Below are 17,500 nucleotides of genomic sequence, written 5' to 3'. Positions count from 1 at the left end.
GTGAGTGAGTGTGAGTGAGTGAGTGTGTGAGTGAGTGAGTCAGTCAGTGAGTGAGTGTAAGTGAGTGTGAGTGAGAGAGAGTGTGTGTGAGTGTGTGTGTGTGCGAGCAAGTGTGTGAGTGAGAGAGTGTGAGTGAGTGTGAGTGAGAGAGTGTGAGTGAGTGTGAGTGAGTGAGTGTGTGAGTGAGTGAGTCAGTCAGTGAGTGAGTGTAAGTGAGTGTGAGTGAGAGAGAGTGTGTGTGAGTGTGTGTGTGTGCGAGCAAGTGTGTGAGTGAGAGAGTGTGAGTGAGTGTGAGTGAGAGAGAGTGTGTGTGTTCATCAGAACCGTTTGTGTGTGAGTAAGCGAGTGTAAGTGTGTGTGTGAGCGAGTGAGTGTGTGTGTGTGTGTGTGTGTGTGTGTGTGTGAGTGGGTGCGAGCGTATGTGTGAGAGAGTGTGAGTGTTCATCAGAACCGTGTGTGTGAGTAAGCGAGTGTAAGTGTGTGTGTGAGTGGGTGAGTGAGTGTGTGTGTGAGTGTGTGAGTGAGTGTGTGTGTGAGTGTGTGTGTGTGTGTGTGTGAGTGTGTGAGTGAGTGAGTGAGTGTGTGTGTGCGAGCGAGTGTGTGAGTGAGTGTGTGAGTGAGTGTGTGTGTGCGAGCGAGTGTGTGAGTGAGTGTGTGTGTGCGAGCGAGTGTGTGAGTGAGTGTGAGTGAGTGAGAGCAAGTGTGTGAGTGAGCGTGTGTGTGTGCGAGAGTGTGAGTGTTCATCAGAACCGTGTGAGTGAGTAAGCGAGTGCAAGTGTGTGTGTGTGTGTGTGAGTGAGTGAGTCAGTCAGTGAGTGAGTGTAAGTGAGTGTGAGTAATAGAGAGTGTGTGTGAGTGTGTGTGTGCAAGCAAGTGTGTGAGTGAGCGTGTGTGTGTGCATCAGAACCGTGTGAGTGAGTAAGCGAGTGCAAGTGTGTGTGTGTGTGTGTGTGTGTGTGTGTGTGTGTGTGTGTGTGTGAGTGAGTGAGTGTGTGTGTGTGTGTGTGAGACTCACACAGCGCGGCTCGACGCTCCAGTCCTCCGAGTACAGAACTCCGTCGTCCAGGATCAGCCCGCTCTCCACGGCCTCCTCGGCGTCCTAGTGCAGACGGGCAGAAACAAACATGAGAATTAAGCATTATCTAATTAAATATGCACTCATTTGCATAAATTACCAGAACATTGGATAAAGCCAGGTTTGAGATTCTTAATTGTTGACATATTAAATGCTTTGAAGGGATTCTGGATTTCATAAATCAGAAAATACTGTCAACAAATGCAAATAAATATTTTTTTATCATGTTTTTACGGGTTAAATGTATAAATCATGCAGATGACACGTGAACAAACCTTGAGTATATGGATATGAAATGTAAAGTCTGGTGTGTGTAAAGCTGCTGAAGATTTATAACTCAAACTGACCGCCTTTAAAGATCTACACACACAAATAGACCAAGTGCAATAAAATAAACACTTAAAATGCCTTTCTGATGATTTATTTATTTTATTATTAAAGCATTAAGGATTATGGAGAAGAACTGAGCAGTGCGTGGATAACACTCAATGGTTTGACCCGCAGTGTCTTCACCAGAAGCAGCTTTCTGTCAAACAATGACATTTTTACCAGTGTAGAAGTAAACAACCTGTTTCTGGCAGAGTGACACGTGAGGTTCAACGAGCTCTACCTGTCTGTCACCTTACCTGTCTGTCACCTTACCTGTCTGTCACCTTACCTGTCTGTCACCTTACCTGTCTGTCTGTGGGAGGATGTGGACATCCTGGTAGGGTTTGGATACTGTGTTACACACACATAGACCCATTTCTCCTGTTCTCTACACTCACTAAACTAGCTGTGCATGCGGAATCGATATAATATCAGCATGTGTTATTAAACAGGCACATATGAAGATTAGATTACAGCTGCTGATGATGTGTCTGTCTGCTGAGCTGTCAATCAATCACAGTAAACAGACCGCGTTTCTAGTGTTATCTGCAGCTTTACTCACTCGCTCGCTGGACTGGCCGTCCCCGGACGCTGTGTCGGGCTCCCGCATCCTTCACACACGCGTGTTCGCTTTATTATGCGAGCATACGCGGATATTTCCCTGTGTGTGGATCTGGATCCGGATCTTCTGGTTCATTTGATTCAGTGTCATTCACATCCGCGTTCGGCGTGTGGGCGGGGCTCTGGAGAGACGCTGACCAATAGCACGGCATCACGCGCCTCTGCATAATTTTTTTTGTTTACTTATCAGCATATTAAAGAATATTATATGAAGTATTTGCTTACTTCAAAGTATTTTAAAGTGTATCAGTTTCGCTATTGTTTTTTTCAGACCTATTTTAGAGACACGTGATCGCTGTTACTTTTCTCAACGCTGTCAGGATGGATGGACCAATCACAATTGTTCTTTGTGATTACTTCATTTTTAATAATTTTATAGGGATTTTGGGGGTGGTTTCCATTACCAGTGACGCGTACAAAGCATTATATTGTAGTACACGGCAAAGCGACTTAATGTTTTTTGTTTGAAAGACCCCTTTGTATATAAACTTGTGTATATCAGAAGTTATTCCCAAATCACTGTTTGCAGATATTTAATTCACGTTTGTGATGTTCTTTGAGCACGTTTATACAAGTTGTGGACATCTGTGTCTCATGTTGATGCCCGTTTCGCAAGTGATTCACTCTTTTGAGCCGGATCTCTTTAATGAATTGGATGTTACAATCTCAATCTGAATCGTTCCGGCAACTGACTCGTCCACTGACTCGTTCACTGAAATGAATCAGATTCGGAGCATGTCGTGACTCACTGTCCGCTTCCCGAAAACAGCGAGAAGTGCAGCTTTCTACGGGAACAAACCTCAAGAAAACCCCACGATTCGCTCGAGTGATGCTCTTATAACATGTTAGATACGAACAAAACTCAGGACGTGTGGAAAGTTATTGGCAGACGCTTATGATTCAGTCGCGTTTAGTTTTAGTTTGAATCATGAAGAGAAGTTTTATGTAGAAGAGATCCAGCAACACAAACAACAACTCAGATAATCCGTTCAGTGTGTGTGTAACGCTACTGGTAAGTACGTAGAGAACTATTGTAAAGTCTGACAGTGTTTCTTAAATTATGCTTTTAGTTCACTGTTCGGTGATGATTGTTCTATATCATCCTCATCCTGAATATATATATATCTATATTATTTTTTTGATGTATAAAGAACCAAATTATACTGTGACAAGTAGGAACAAATGGTAAATCTAACATGTCCGTGATGAATGTGCTCTCCTGCGGCTGGTCCTCAGGTCGAGCTGGAGATGTTGACCCTGATGCTGTGCTTCAGTCTCCTGTGTGGCTTCGGCCCGGTGTGTGTGATCAGACGAGCTGCAGGTGAACATCTGGATCATCTCACACACACTAAACCCTCATCTCACACACACTAAACCATCATCTCTCACTGCGATCAATCCATCCTGTTCAGACACACTGTTTAAAATTAAAGTGATAGTTCACCTAAAACAGTAAATTCACACAAGAAGATATTTTTACATAAAGTTATTAACTGTCATGAAGTAAAGCCAAAGATCTTGTGTCGGTGTCCCATGATCCTCTCTGTGTGTCGGTGTCCCATGATCCGCTCTGTGTGTCGGTGTCCCATGATCCTCTGTGTGTGTCACTCAGGAGTGCGGCCCGGAGTCATGAGTCTGGCCTCATGTGTGTCTGACGGTGTGTTTCTTTGCTCATGTTTGCTGGATCTGCTGCCCGATTATCTGACCCACGCCAGAGAAACCTTCAGCCGGCTCGGCCTCACGGTCAGTCAGTCATTCATTATTATTATCATTATTAATTAATCAATCAAAGTATGTGACTAATTGCGTTTACAAATTGTACTGGTGAGTGTTCAGTATATACAGCGTTCAAAAGCTTGGGGTCGGTACAATTTATTAATGTTTTTGAAAGAGTCTTCTGCTGCATTTATTTAATCATAAATACAGTAAAACAGTGAAATATTATTATAATGTAGATCATCTGTTCTCTATGTGAATATACAGTAAAGTGTAATTTATTCCTGTGATCAAAGCTGAATTTATCATCATTACTCCAGTCTTCAGTGTCACATGATCCTCCAGAAATCAGTGTAATATGATGATCTGATGACACTTTCATACATTCCTTGATGAATATAAAGTTCAAAAGAACAGCATTTATTTGAAATAGAATCTTTTGTAACATTATAAATGTCTTTGTCACTTTTGATCAATTTAATGAGTCCTTGCTGAATAAAAGTATCACGGTCTATTTTAACTTTGAATGATAATGTATGACAGTTTCCACAAAAACATGAACAGGTTTCAACATTGATCATGGATTTCCTCCCCAGTAGGTAGTGCTTGAGTGCCTCTAGTGCCCATTTAATAGCTACGCACTCTTTCTCAATTCACCTTTGGCTAAGCCCCGCCCCCCCTTAGTTACTGTTGCTACGTCCGACAACTTCATCTGGGCTCTGGTTTGGTATCAACATGGCTTATGCTGTGACGCTCTTCCTGATGAAGTTTTATCAAACTTTTATAAAGCAGCAAATAAAGTGTCCGATAGAAGTCGGCAGAAGGGGCTCAGTGTGCGCTCGAAGGCTTTATTCAAGACATACCGGAGAAACGCGAGCAACAACAAGGTCCAAATAGAGGCAAAAGCATAACGGTCACAGTCAAAACATGACCCAGCGCATCATATCCTAATGGAGACGGAGGCTGGGACTCACAATATCAGGAGCAACACTGTTCATGCAGAGCTGGGTCTCTGTTCACTTCTATAATCGTTATTACAAAGCAAACGGACTACGCGAGTATAAAGTTGTGTTTATTAGCAGCGTGTGCTAGCGTATCAACAATTAGCGTAGAGAACCGAAATCATAACATAAAACTGTCCAACTAGTGTAACTTCACAGTAAGGTTAAAAGCTAAATGTATCTTAGAGCACAAAAGTGTGTTGTTGATCTTGAGGGGTTTCGCTGACTGAGGACGTCCACGCAGTTTAATCCAAAAACGACACTTGTCAGTATTTAACTTCGGTTTTGGGAAGGGAAAAACGGACACCCCCTCCAACCTCTCTGGGAAACACGTATCTGTGTTACAAATGCCCCAGGCACAACGTTTAACCATATTTTTTATAAAACGACGACGGTAATAGCCTGCCGAGACCAAAAATATGAGCAAGTCAATGGAGCGCCGTGAAAAAGTGTCGGAGCCTCTGTGGTAGCTCGTTCTTGGCTGCGCTGTGATTGGTCAATCTACATTCTAGGGCGTGGCTTAGCCAAAGGCGAATTGTGGCGTAATTTGTCTCGTGCTTTTCCAGTTCTCTGCCGATGTAGAGTACAGGATGGTCCTCACCTTTATAGGGGCTTTCGCACCGGAGGAACCTTTCCATCGTTCCTAGAACTACTGGCGGAAGTTCCCGGAGTTTGGTGTGTTCGCGCCGCAGGAACTAGGAACGATTTTAGTTCAAGGAACTCTTTTGGAGGAAATCATTTACGTCTACTGGCGTTGCGAATGCAACCAGGAAAACGTTCCTAGGGGAACCATTAGTTCTCGGGGGAAGCATTAGTTCTCGGGGGAACACTTAGTTCCTGGGGGAACCATTAGTTCTCGGGGGATCCATTAGTTCTCGGGGGAACCATTAGTTCTCGGGGGATCCATTAGTTCTCGGGGGATCCATTAGTTCTCGGGGGAACCATTAGTTCTCGGGGGAACCCTTAGTTCCTGGGGGAACCATTAGTTCTCGGGGGAACCATTAGTTCTCGGGGGAACCATTAGTTCTCGGGGGAACCATTAGTTCTCGGGGGAACCATTAGTTCTCGGGGGATCCATTATTTCTAGGGGGATCCATTAGTTCTCGGGGGAACACTTAATTCTCGGGGGAACCATCCTGGTGGCTCGTTCCTAGAACTGTCCGGTGCGCAAGCCTCTTATGTGTTTGAGAAAGGACTGCTCCTAGACCCACCTCAGAGGCATCAGTCTGCACCAGGAGTGTTTCTGGGGATTTCAAGATCGGTCTGGAACACAACATCCTCTTTAACTGGGAGAACCTCTGCCTCTTTGCTCCACCTTACCATTCTGGAGTGTCTGTTAGTGGTCAGCTTTGTGAACCAGACTGGAAAAGTTAGGCACAAATCTCTATAATAATTGGCTAGGCCAAGGAAGGACTTTACTTGTCTTTTGGTTTGTGGCCTCGGCCAGTTTTGAATTGCCCCAACTTTGGCTTCTTGAGGTTGTACTAAACCCCTGCCTATTGCTTAGCCCAGATACTCTGTTTCGCTGTTGGCAATTTCTGGGGGGTTTGCAGTCAAGCCTGCCTCTCTGAGGGAATCCAGTTTCTTCTGCACCATTCCAAGATGGCTTTCCCAGTCTGAGCTGTGGATCACCACATCATCTAAATAAGCAGCATCTTGCTTCCGCCATCTGAGGGCAATGTATCTACCCTTTAGAACACGCCCTCCCATGATGCAACAATAGATAATAAAAATGCATGTTGAGGGTTTAATTTGTAAACCTTTGTTCTCTATTACCACCAAAGGAGGAGTTAAAACGTTCTCCGATGTTAAACGTGATTAACGAGAGTCTCTGTCTTTGCAGCTTCATTTCCCGCTGGCCGAGTTCATCGTGTCCATGGGATTCCTTCTGGTGTTCGTGTCGGAGCAGATGATGCTGGCGTTCCGAGATCCGACGGGCTACGAATCCCCCGAGAAACAGGCGCTCATAGACCCTCACATGACCGAGAGTCGGGATTCTCCCGGCCGATCCTGTACCGACGAATCCCCCGAGAAACAGGCGCTCATAGACCCTCACATGACCCAGAGTCGGGATTCTCCCAGTCATTCCCATCGTCTCTCCGGGGCCGACGGATCCGTTTCTCTGGAGCAAGTGGGTCTGCGTGTGCTTCTCCTGGTGTTCTGCCTGTGTGTGTGTGCTCTGGTCGAGGGTCTGAGCGCCGGATCCCAGCCGGATCCCGAACTAATCCCGCAGATTTGTGTGACGCTGTTTCTCCGGCAGGGAATCCTGGCGTTCAGTCTCTCCGTACGGATGAGCCACTACGGTCTCCGTCTGGCCGTGGCGTCCGGATGCCTCTTTCTGTTGTCCCTTTCCTGTCCGGTGGGAATCGGGATTGGGATGGGAATGGTCGGGATGAATCCCAGCGCTCCGGGTCAGCTGGTCCGATGTGCCGTCGAGGGTCTGGCGTCTGGGATCTTCATCTACGTCTCCATCGCTGGACTGCTGTGGCAGGAACCGGCCTCTCCGAAGCATCGCATCCATAAAGTCACGTTCCTGCTCACGGGATTTGCTCTGGTCACTGCCGTTCTGTTCTGTAAAGTCTGATCGGAGCGCTTGGAGCTTTAGAGGTGCTGGATGAAGCCTTTTCACTCTACTAACGCATACAACACCGACATATGTTTGCAGATATTTAGGAAACATGCTGAGGCCATATACTTGTTTCTCTGAAAAACACTTCTACAGCCAGTTACTTTACTTATTATTTTTGTTTTGGTCTGTGTGACTCCGCCCACTGCCAGTTCAGCCAATAGTATTTCGCCACCCCGGGATGCCAGTTGATGGAAAACACTGCGTATTGCAGCCAGCAAACAAACTGGGTCAGGGATTGAAGATTCTACCTAAAAAGAATTAATAAAAAAATCTCTATGAACGAGAGCTTATTAAAACACGGATAAATAAACTCATCAACTTAGAGTACGTGTCCTTGCTCGTTCCTGTTGCGTGTCCTCAAACTGGCGACCCGTGTGAGCGTCGAGTCCGAGGAGGCGGGGAAACTTTGGACTGCAGTACCTATTTCCACCACTAGCTGCCGTTCTTACAGACTGCACCTTTAAATACACAACATTTCAATATAATCAGAAAGCACTCGTTTATTTACTGGAGCTCATGCGGAGAATAACGTTTTTTTTTACCTTTTCTACTGTTTGCTTTAGTTTAACTCTATTAGGCAGTTTTATGTTAATGTAGACTATTATATAAAGTGCTACAGTATTTTTACACATATGATCAGATTCTGTATTCCTGCACAACATTATATACAAACACACACGTCTGTATTATCAGATGTCACAACAAATGGTGTAGAATCAATAATAATGTGTGAGCTGTGTTTTATTGTGTGTGTGTGTGTGTGTGTGTGTGTTGTGTGTTCAGTTGTCAATTCAAAAAGAAAGAGATTTATTGGCATGGCTGTAAATAAAACAATATTTCCAAAGCAAAGCCTGGAAAATATGCTATATATATATAACCATCTCTGAACTGAGTGAGTGAGTGGAGGCGGGGCTCATTTGCATATTCATAGCACCGGAAATACTAAATGAAGCAAGGGTGTCGAGTTACACAAGATATTTTAAGGCATAAAGAATCTTTCTTCAAGGAAAAAACGCTGAAATATGTCAGTTTTGAGGGATAGAGTTGTTGACTACAGGGGGACTTTAACTTTTTTTTGTTTACTCACAACAAATAGCAATTTCTACCCAATAAAATATTTTAGAGCTTGACATGTGGAAAATGTATATTCATTATAAAAATGTTCCTAAATGTATAATATTTTATTAACTTCCATTACACTTTTTTAGGTCTAGAAATAATTTTATATAATAATTATTTTGTGTAAGAAATAAAAATGAACACAAATAAAAACAAAGAAAATGAAACGCTTACGAAAATAATGACATAATAAATGCTAAATTAAAATTAACAATTTTTCTAAAATAATTACATGCAAAATTAAAATAAATTGTTTAAAATGAAAAACAACCTGTGTTGTTGAGTGTGAGTGAATGAGTGTGTGTGAGTTTGAACGTTGAGTGTGTACAGTGTGATGAGTTTGTACAGTGAGTGTGTGCGCTCGTGCGCGTGTAAGTCTCGCTCGTGCCCCTAGAGGGCTCGTCGTCTGTCTCTCTCTCTAGCTGTGTCCCAATGTGAAGGCTGCATCAATCGAAGGCCGCGGACTTCAAATTATGCAGCCTATGCGTCCTTTGATTGTAGCCTTCGTGGAATTTCCTAATTGCGCAACCAGGTGTTCCCGATTACAGCTCCAGGCGCCAAGCAACGGTGCGAGAGTACAGCCATCCTGATAATTCATTTGATATTTGAGTACACATCTATGGACCCAGAATTGGCTATTGCCATTTTTATGTTTTATATTTCATTGGAGAACATGGTGAGGATGTTTCAGGTCTTGTACTTTCGGCTTAGACGAAGGTTCAAATGTTCATTTATAATTACTTTGATGCGATTTTATAGGCTAGTGTATTCTTTTTATTATGCACATAAATGGACCTTGGTACATACATTTACACAGGTTTTCAACGCTATTTGAATATAAAACCCAGTTGAATATAAAAAAGTCTAGTGCGAATGTTACTCCCGCTCGTCATCGGCAGCTGTCACTGAAGACAATCGTCCGTAAGCTACACCGGTCCGAGCGCTTCAGATGCGCCCTTTGAAATGGGACGGAGCTGTAGTTAGCAACAACTTGTTAATATTGTGACAATAGGCCTATACATGTTGTTACTTTCATTGTCAAAATAACCAGTGGCGGTAAGTAAGGAACTACAAACTTCGTTCATGACAAGGAGGTTTTTTCCCTGCAGAATACACTTTTACTCTTGAGACCTTTAGGCCTACATTAGAGTAACGTTATGCAAAATCATTTTGCTTTACTAAGGTTTGAAATATATGACTAGTAGTTTTTCCCCAATGCGGTATTAGTGGTTATTAATAAAGCATAATAAAGTATCTCAATATTTATTTCATGAGTCAGCCCTGCAAACTGGTTGGTAGAAAACTTAGTGGATAGTGGAAATATGCACTCAAACACCATCAGATGAAGTCCCACCAGCAGGAGGCCTTACCAGGGGCTCTATTGTGGAGCCTGTCGCGGTCCAGCAGCACACCAGGGTCTCCCACTCAGCTCAATACAAGTCTACATCATTCTTTCTTATTTTATGTACTGTAAATTTAAATGTGTATGTTGATTTTGAGATTTTTTAACGTATGTTGTAAATAGTTGGGGGGAAAAAAGGTATAGAATCATTTGTTTTATGTAAAAATTATGACTGTCATTACAAAAATAAACTATGTCCAGAGCAATGAATTTTCTTTTATTTACACATTTAAAGTTGCATAAAAATAAATAAATAAACAGATTTTTTTCCCTTTTAAAAAATATCAGTTAAAAAAGTTAAACAAATATATATAATATTCTCAATCATTCTTTCAAGAAGAGAAAACTCTCTCTTTTGCCTGTCCATCCTCTCCTGTGCTCTCCTCGCCTCTGCAGTCCCATGTCTTCTCTAATCAAGTCAAAAACTCGTCCTCTCGGTCTCTTCTTCGTGGTGCTGCCGGTGCTGATGCTGGTGCTCGTGCTGGTGCCTCTGGCTCCTCCTCACCGTGGGCACCCACTGCTGAACTTGACCCTGGTTTGTCCTCAGGGATTAAGGCAATGAGGACAGGGAGTGCCTCTGTCCCAACACCTCATCCATGAGGACAAACCAGGGCCAAGTTTCAGCAGTGGGTTTCCCACTCACACCCTCACCTGTCCCAGGACACTTGCAATCCTAAGGCAGAGCAAATTAACCATGGCTTGTTAACAACAACAGCACAATACATTTCAGCTAAGATGTGTGTATTAACTTTCTTACTTGGTATTATTATTTTTTTTGGCCTGTATGAGAGTTAATTACCTTCCCCAGCAGACCCATTTTCTCCAGAATTGCTATAAAAAAGCAGAAAAGGGTAGCCTACATGAAAAATTAAAACCTTAAATTATAGTTAAAGGTTTTAACCTTATAGTTAAGACCTTTGAAGGCGTAGCTTGCATGACACCACTACAAAAACACATAAAAGTAAAACCCCATTGCCTTGTCTACTGCTTTTCTTATTGTTGTGGGCTTTATAGGGTGAGTGATATTTCTTATAATACACAAGTGAGACAGACTAGTGCAAATATTACAATAAAAATGTATTTAATTTATTTATTTAATTGCAATTTAATAAATTGAGCTGTCTGCTCCTTGCTCCCTGAAACAATTATTAAACTAAATATTAGGACAAGTTGTATACCACCTTACAAATGAAGCCACGCAATGGTGATGAATGAGTTAAGATGAAGTTTGTAAGAAAGAAAAACTTGTGGCTTTTAACTCACTAGCTATTTGAGTAAATGAAAACATAATACTTACATTTAAATGTGAATTTGCCGTCCACCACCGAACTCTCGGCCGTCATTTTTTATAATAATAATGCTGTCGTCACCGGCGCGCGATGGCTTATGGGATAGAATCAGGCCGCAAGGATCCGTTTATGCATCCTTTCTTTCACGGGGAAATGAAGGGTGCATTTGGCGTCGCTTTTGAATCAGGGTAGCCTTCGTCGCGCCGCGATGACTCAACCGGCCTTCGAATACGGCCTTTGGATGATGCCGAATTGAATTGGGACAGCCTTCATCGCGCCGCGGTGACGCAATCGGCCTTAAAATGCGACCTCCAGGTGTGCAGTCTTTGAATTGGGACATCCTTTCGTCGCGCCGCTGTGACGTTTCGTCGTGCCGCTGTGACGCAATCGGCCTTCAAATACGGCCAATCGGCCTTCAAATACGGACTTCGGAGGCTGTAGCCTTCACATTGGGACACAGCTTCTGTCAGTAAGTGTGTGTCGGTTCTTTGGGTCTGTATGTGAGTTCGGGGTTCGATCATCATCATGTCCTCCGCGGGATCATGCGGACCGGCACCGGGACCGAATCACGGCGGTTCTGTTCCCTCAAACCCGCGAAAGTTCAGCGAGAAGATCGCGCTCCACACGCAGAGACAGGCTGAGGAGACCGCGGCGTTCCAGCAGGTCATGATGGACCTCACCTCCACCCGGGTAACACACACACACACACACTAACGGGAACCGGGTCGCGGTTCCGACGTTCCCGCTGAAAAGCGTCAAATCCGTGTTTTACTCTCGTCTCGTGAGCGCGCTTGGCGGCTGGCAGGAGCGCGCGCGAGCAGGTAGTAGCGCGCTAGCTAACGGAAGCTAATGACAATAACGCTTTTATTATGAAAATGTAATAAAGGAAAGACGTCAAAGAGACTTTAATTACATGGTGGATAATATAAGAGCCACTTTGACGGCTAACGACATTAAAATAATGTTAAATGTGTGTGTGAGTTTGATTAGTCTGTCAGACAGGAAGCGGTTAGCAGCAGATTAGCATGAGCTCACACACACACACACACACATCAATCTCAGTGTTTTCGTCTAAACATCACATATGTAATCAGCTGCTTTACAGTCTAATTCACTTTATCTAGGTTCACTGCCAGAATGTGTGATGGAAGCATTTGTTGGACATGTACCACCGCGCGCGCGTGTGTTCTCATCAGCTGGAGTGTGAGTGTGTGTGTGTGTGTGTGTTCGTTCTCATCAGCTGGAGTGTGTGTGTGTGTGTGTGTGTGTGTGTGTGTGATAACTGCTGTCTGTCAGAGCTGGTTCAGTGAAGCTGATGTGGTCACCGTGACCTTTACCAGCCCTGACCTTTACCCTTTCACCTCATCACTGGAGGTCCATCAGCTGAAAAATAATATTCAGGCTATCAAATTAAATATAATTTTTTAGTAAGTGTATTATTTTGATTTAGTTTTTATTTTATATTTTAAAATGTAAAGTTTTAGTAAGTTTTAAACTTGGCGCTTTGGACAAAGGCGTCTGCTAAATTACTAAATGTTTTAGTTTTAATCTTTTTTTTTATTTAAAATGGTTTATTTTAATTTAGCATTTTATAATGACATTTTTTAGTAAGTGTATTATTTTTATGTTTTAGTAAGTCTTTTTTATAATTAAATATATATATATATATAATTTAAGTTTCATTAAGGGATTATTTAAATTTATTGATTTTTAAATTATTTGTTTTAATGAAAAAAAATTATGGATTAAGTTTTAGTATGTTTTTTTATTTTGTTTTTAATTCAAAAGGTTAATAAGTTATTTTAATCTTGTATTTTATGATGAATTATTACGCATTTAGTAAGATTTTTATTTTTTATAATTGCATCATAAAATGCTACATTAAAATAAATAATTTTAAATAAAAAACAATCAATACAAAAACACTTACCAAAACTCAAACCATGAATATGAGAAATTTAAAATAAATCCTTTAAAAGTCCAAATAAAACTTTTTTTTTTCTGATATGGTAGGAAATTAAATTAAATGGAGGATTTTATCTTTGACAAGATGATTGACAGGCCAGTTACTGTAACAGGATGATTGACAGGCCAGTTACTGTAACAGGATGATTGACAGGCCAGTTACTGTAACAGGATGATTGACAGGCCAGTTACTGTGACAGGATGATTGACAGGCCAGTTACTGTAACAGGATGATTGACAGGCCAGTTACTGTAACAGGATGATTGACAGGCCAGTTACTGTAACAGGATGATTGACAGGCCAGTTACTGTGACAGGATGATTGACAGGCCAGTTTACTGTGACAGGATGATTGACAGGCCAGTTTACTGTGACAGGATGATTGACAGGCCAGTTACTGTAACAGGATGATTGACAGGCCAGTTACTGTAACAGGATGATTGACAGGCCAGTTACTGTGACAGGATGATTGACAGGCCAGTTACTGTGACAGGATGATTGACAGGCCAGTTACTGTGACAGGATGATTGACAGGCCAGTTACTGTGACAGGATGATTGACAGGCCAGTTACTCTGACAGGATGATTGACAGGCCAGTTACTGTGACAGGATGATTGACAGGCCAGTTACTGTGACAGGATGATTGACAGGCCAGTTACTGTGACAGGATGATTGACAGGCCAGTTTACTGTGACAGGATGATTGACAGGCCAGTTACTGTAACAGGATGATTGACAGGCCAGTTTACTGTGACAGGATGATTGACAGGCCAGTTACTGTGACAGGATGATTGACAGGCCAGTTTACTGTGACAGGATGATTGACAGGCCAGTTACTGTAACAGGATGATTGACAGGCCAGTTACTGTAACAGGATGATTGACAGGCCAGTTACTGTGACAGGATGATTGACAGGCCAGTTACTGTAACAGGATGATTGACAGGCCAGTTACTGTAACAGGATGATTGACAGGCCAGTTACTGTAACAGGATGATTGACAGGCCAGTTACTGTAACAGGATGATTGACAGGCCAGTTACTGTGACAGGATGATTGACAGGCCAGTTTACTGTGTGTGTGAGTGTGTGTGTGAGTGTGTGGGTGTGGGTGTGTGTGTGTCATCACACGTCTGGAATTTTACGTTTTTTTTTATTTTAAATTTAATTATTTGTTTTAATTTGTCTCTTCACTTGTATAATTAAGTTACCTTTTGTAAATGTTTTGGTGTTTTTTATTTTTAAATGATCCATTTAAATTGAACACTTTTATGAATTTTTTTAGTTTTGTTTTATTTAAAATTATTTATTTGAATTTGACCTTTAACAATTGATGAACTTCTAGTAAGTTTCAGATTTTTTTAGTTTTTATTATTTGTTTGTTTTAAGTTACTTTTTTATGATATCATTGATTTCTATCAAACGTTTTATTTAGATTTTTTTATTTAAAAAATAATTATTTTAATTTGACATTTAACGATTTAATTAACTTTAAGTAAGTACTTAATGTTGATGTTTTTATTTCAAAATGTTTTTTTTTTTATGTATTTATTTTAATGTGACACTTATATAATAAAGTTATCTTTAGTAAATGTTTTTGGTGTTTTTAAATGATCCATTTTAATGACTTAATCCACTTTTGTGATTTAATGTTTTATTTAGTTTTTTATTTTAATTTGACATTTAAGAATTTAATTAACTTTTAGCAAGTGTTTTATTTTGATGATTTATTTCCCCAAAATTCTTTGTTTTAATTTTACTTTTTACTTCTTTTTTTTTTATGTTTTCTAACATATTTTTGATGCTTTTTATTTTAAAATCTTGACATTATGATATAATTTTTGACTATTTCATCACATCACGAACCCCCGTTTGGGAAACCCCACTTTATTTGCAAGTTTTGGTGTCAAATTATGATTCATGTAAATGTCAGTTATTTAATTTTTTTCACTTCATTTATTTGTTTATTTTACAGGGACAGTGCTCATTGATTAACTGTAAATGAGCCATTTTAAGACTTCCTGTCCATTTTCCACACTGAGAATGTAAGGTGAAGTCGAGCACATTGCATTGTGGGATATCTGTGTTCAACTGGTGCTGGTTTGCAGGTCCAGGCGCAGAAGGTCCGGCTGGCCAGATCTCAGGGCCCGTATTACGGCGGATCTCTGCCGAACGTCAACCAGATCGGCAGGAGCGCCTCAGAACTGCAGGTGTGTGTGTGTGTGTGCGTGTGTGTGTGCGTGTGTGTGTGTGTGTGTGAGAGAGAGAGTGTGTGTGTGTGTGTGAGAGAGAGTGTGTGTGTGTGTGCGTGTGTGTGTGAGAGAGAGTGTGTGTGTGTGTGTGTGTGTGTGTGTGTGTGAGAGAGAGTGTGTATGTGTGTGTGAGAGAGAGTGTGTATGTGTGTGTGAGAGAGAGTGTGTGTGTGTGTGTGTGTGTGTGTGTGTGTGTGCGTGCGTGTGCGTGTGTGTGTGAGAGTGTGTGTGTGTGTGTGTGAGAGAGAGTGTGCGTGCGTGTGTGTGAGAGTGTGTGTGTGTGTGTGTGAGAGAGAGTGTGTATGTGTGTGTGAGAGAGAGTGTGTGTGTGTGTGTGTGTGTGTGTGTGTGTGTGCGTGCGTGTGCGTGTGTGTGTGAGAGTGTGTGTGTGTGTGTGTGAGAGAGAGTGTGCGTGCGTGTGTGTGAGAGTGTGTGTGTGTGTGTGTCATCGGGACTCAAACATGTGCTCATCACGGATTTGTGTGTATGTGTGTGTGTGTGAGAGTGTGTGTGTGTGTGTGTCATCGGGACTCAAACATGTGCTCATCACGGATGTGTGTGTGTGTGTGTGTGTGTGTCATCGGGACTCAAACATGTGCTCATCACGGATGTGTGTGTGTGTGTGTGTGTGTGTGTGTGTCATCGGGACTCAAACATGTGCTCATCACGGATGTGTGTGTGTGTGTGTGTGTGTGTGTGTCATCGGGACTCAAACATGTGCTCATCACGGATCTGTGTGTGTGTGTGTGTGTGTGTGTGTGTGTGTCTCAGGGCTCGTTCCACTCTCCGCTGGACTCGGGCCGCTCCACTCGGCATCATGGTCTGGTGGAGCGGGTGCACAGGGACCGGCACTTCGTCTCTCCCAGCAGACCCTACAGGAGACACGTATCCTTCCGGCTCCGGCAGCGGTGCACCACACGGGACGCACGACAGTGACACACACTGCAGGGATTCGCGGATTAGCTGATAAAGTCACCCGTCAGGCCGTGTCCACCAAAGCGGTTTTTCACGCGGCTGGCTTTATTTTTCAATTGTTTTCAAAGGGAACGCTGCGTTTGTAGAACGCCAGGAGCGTAACGAGGCGCTGAGCGCTCGATTTTTACAGGTCGCCGAGAGTTGAAGAATGTCCAAGTTCGGGTAAAACGCCCCGCTCATCACTGTCACTTTTTAGCCAACCGTCCAATCACAGTGGAGGAGGGGCGGGACTAATACCACACTGACCAACGGAAATTCTGTATCATAGCAACGATGCGTCTCAACTGAAAAACAAACTGCGCTGCCGAAGCGCTCTCACGCGCCCGCAGCTCGGCGTCTGCAGCAGAGCGTCTAGTGTTCAGCTGCTAGCACACGGCCTCAGAGAGAGACCGGATGTTTGTCAGTATATTCGCTCTTAAAGGGACAGTAGACTAATGTTCCTGCTGTCGTCTGTGGCGTTAATGTTCATAAAACAACACAACACCGCTTTAAACAAAGATGAACTATATTTAATTTCTACAGTTAACAAATAGTGTTATTTTACGTTTAGGCTTAATTATTAACTTCTGTACCGGAACACTACTGTTAGACTAACTTTATTTAGTGTTCATCTCTGCTTGCGATGTGTGTATCTGTTCATATACACACACACACACACACACACACACACACACACACACACACACACACATACTTAATTACTTATTCTATCACTGACTGTTCACTTGTTTTAAATAATGTCCACTTCATCAGTCAGGCTAGCAGTGTCTGCTGTGGCATCGCAGAACTCCAACTGAGCTTTACGTTATACATGAAAAGCAAATTTACACACACACACACACACACACACACACACACACACACACACACACACACACACACACACACACACACACACACACAGAGACACAAGTTATACACCAATTAATAATCATCTGATACGGTAATGATAGGGTTTTCCTTGATCTCTTTCGATGAGGTTTATTATGCGAGTAGAATTATCTTGCAGATGTGTGTGTGTGTGTCCTTGACCTCTGACCCCAGATGGACAACCCTCACAGCAGCGCTGTGTATCTGACTCCGCCCCCTGACC

The 17,500-nt window shown here is 42.5% G+C and overlaps 3 protein-coding genes and 1 long non-coding RNA gene across 7 annotated transcripts in view; 2 read left to right on the top strand and 2 right to left on the bottom strand.

The window, feature by feature from the left end:
* creb3l4 (cAMP responsive element binding protein 3-like 4) overlaps window positions 1-2,161 on the bottom strand; it is a 7,724-nt gene extending 5,563 nt beyond the window's left edge. The window contains exons 1-2 of the mRNA XM_079625255.1: window positions 2,007-2,161; window positions 1,016-1,099 (exon numbers count right to left, since the gene is read on the bottom strand). Of these exons, the coding sequence (XP_079481381.1) occupies window positions 1,016-1,099; window positions 2,007-2,054 (132 nt within the window). The 5' untranslated portion in view covers window positions 2,055-2,161. The remainder of the gene's footprint in view (window positions 1-1,015; window positions 1,100-2,006) is intronic.
* Window positions 2,162-2,755: 594 nt separating this feature from the next.
* Window positions 2,756-8,655, top strand: slc39a3 (solute carrier family 39 member 3). 2 transcript variants are annotated; one of them, XM_079626175.1, is made up of 5 exons: window positions 2,785-3,077; window positions 3,302-3,386; window positions 3,678-3,808; window positions 6,626-6,731; window positions 6,846-8,649. In XM_079626175.1, exons 2-5 carry the CDS (start codon window positions 3,314-3,316, stop codon window positions 7,364-7,366), a joined length of 831 nt encoding a protein of 276 aa, XP_079482301.1. In that variant the 5' UTR covers window positions 2,785-3,077; window positions 3,302-3,313; the 3' UTR covers window positions 7,367-8,649. The 2 variants fall into 2 exon arrangements, with proteins under 2 accessions (XP_079482300.1, XP_079482301.1); XM_079626174.1 differs by having other exon boundaries at window positions 2,756-3,077; window positions 6,626-8,655.
* A 1,474-nt stretch (window positions 8,656-10,129) lies between these two features.
* LOC307005737 lies at window positions 10,130-11,431 on the bottom strand. The gene is made up of 3 exons (XR_013799323.1): window positions 11,230-11,431; window positions 10,732-10,763; window positions 10,130-10,605 (listed from the first exon to the last, which is right to left on the bottom strand). It is a non-coding gene; the product is annotated as an uncharacterized lncRNA (long non-coding RNA).
* A 212-nt stretch (window positions 11,432-11,643) lies between these two features.
* LOC307005735 (CREB-regulated transcription coactivator 2) overlaps window positions 11,644-17,500 on the top strand; it is a 23,663-nt gene continuing 17,806 nt past the window's right edge. For 2 of the 3 annotated variants that reach the window (XM_079626171.1, XM_079626172.1), the window contains exons 1-4: window positions 11,644-11,911; window positions 15,289-15,390; window positions 16,204-16,317; window positions 17,452-17,500. The exon at window positions 17,452-17,500 is cut by the window's right edge and continues 13 nt beyond it. In XM_079626171.1, the coding sequence (XP_079482297.1) occupies window positions 11,747-11,911; window positions 15,289-15,390; window positions 16,204-16,317; window positions 17,452-17,500 (430 nt within the window). In that variant the 5' untranslated portion in view covers window positions 11,644-11,746. The remainder of the gene's footprint in view (window positions 11,912-15,288; window positions 15,391-16,203; window positions 16,318-17,451) is intronic. The other variant, XM_079626173.1, reaches the window with a different exon arrangement.

Source organism: Phoxinus phoxinus (genome assembly GCF_949152265.1).
Source record: "Phoxinus phoxinus genome assembly, chromosome: 10".
Taxonomy (NCBI): domain Eukaryota; kingdom Metazoa; phylum Chordata; class Actinopteri; order Cypriniformes; family Leuciscidae; genus Phoxinus; species Phoxinus phoxinus.
Note: the sequence above shows the minus strand (reverse complement) of the source record. Positions and strands in the feature narration are given on the sequence as shown.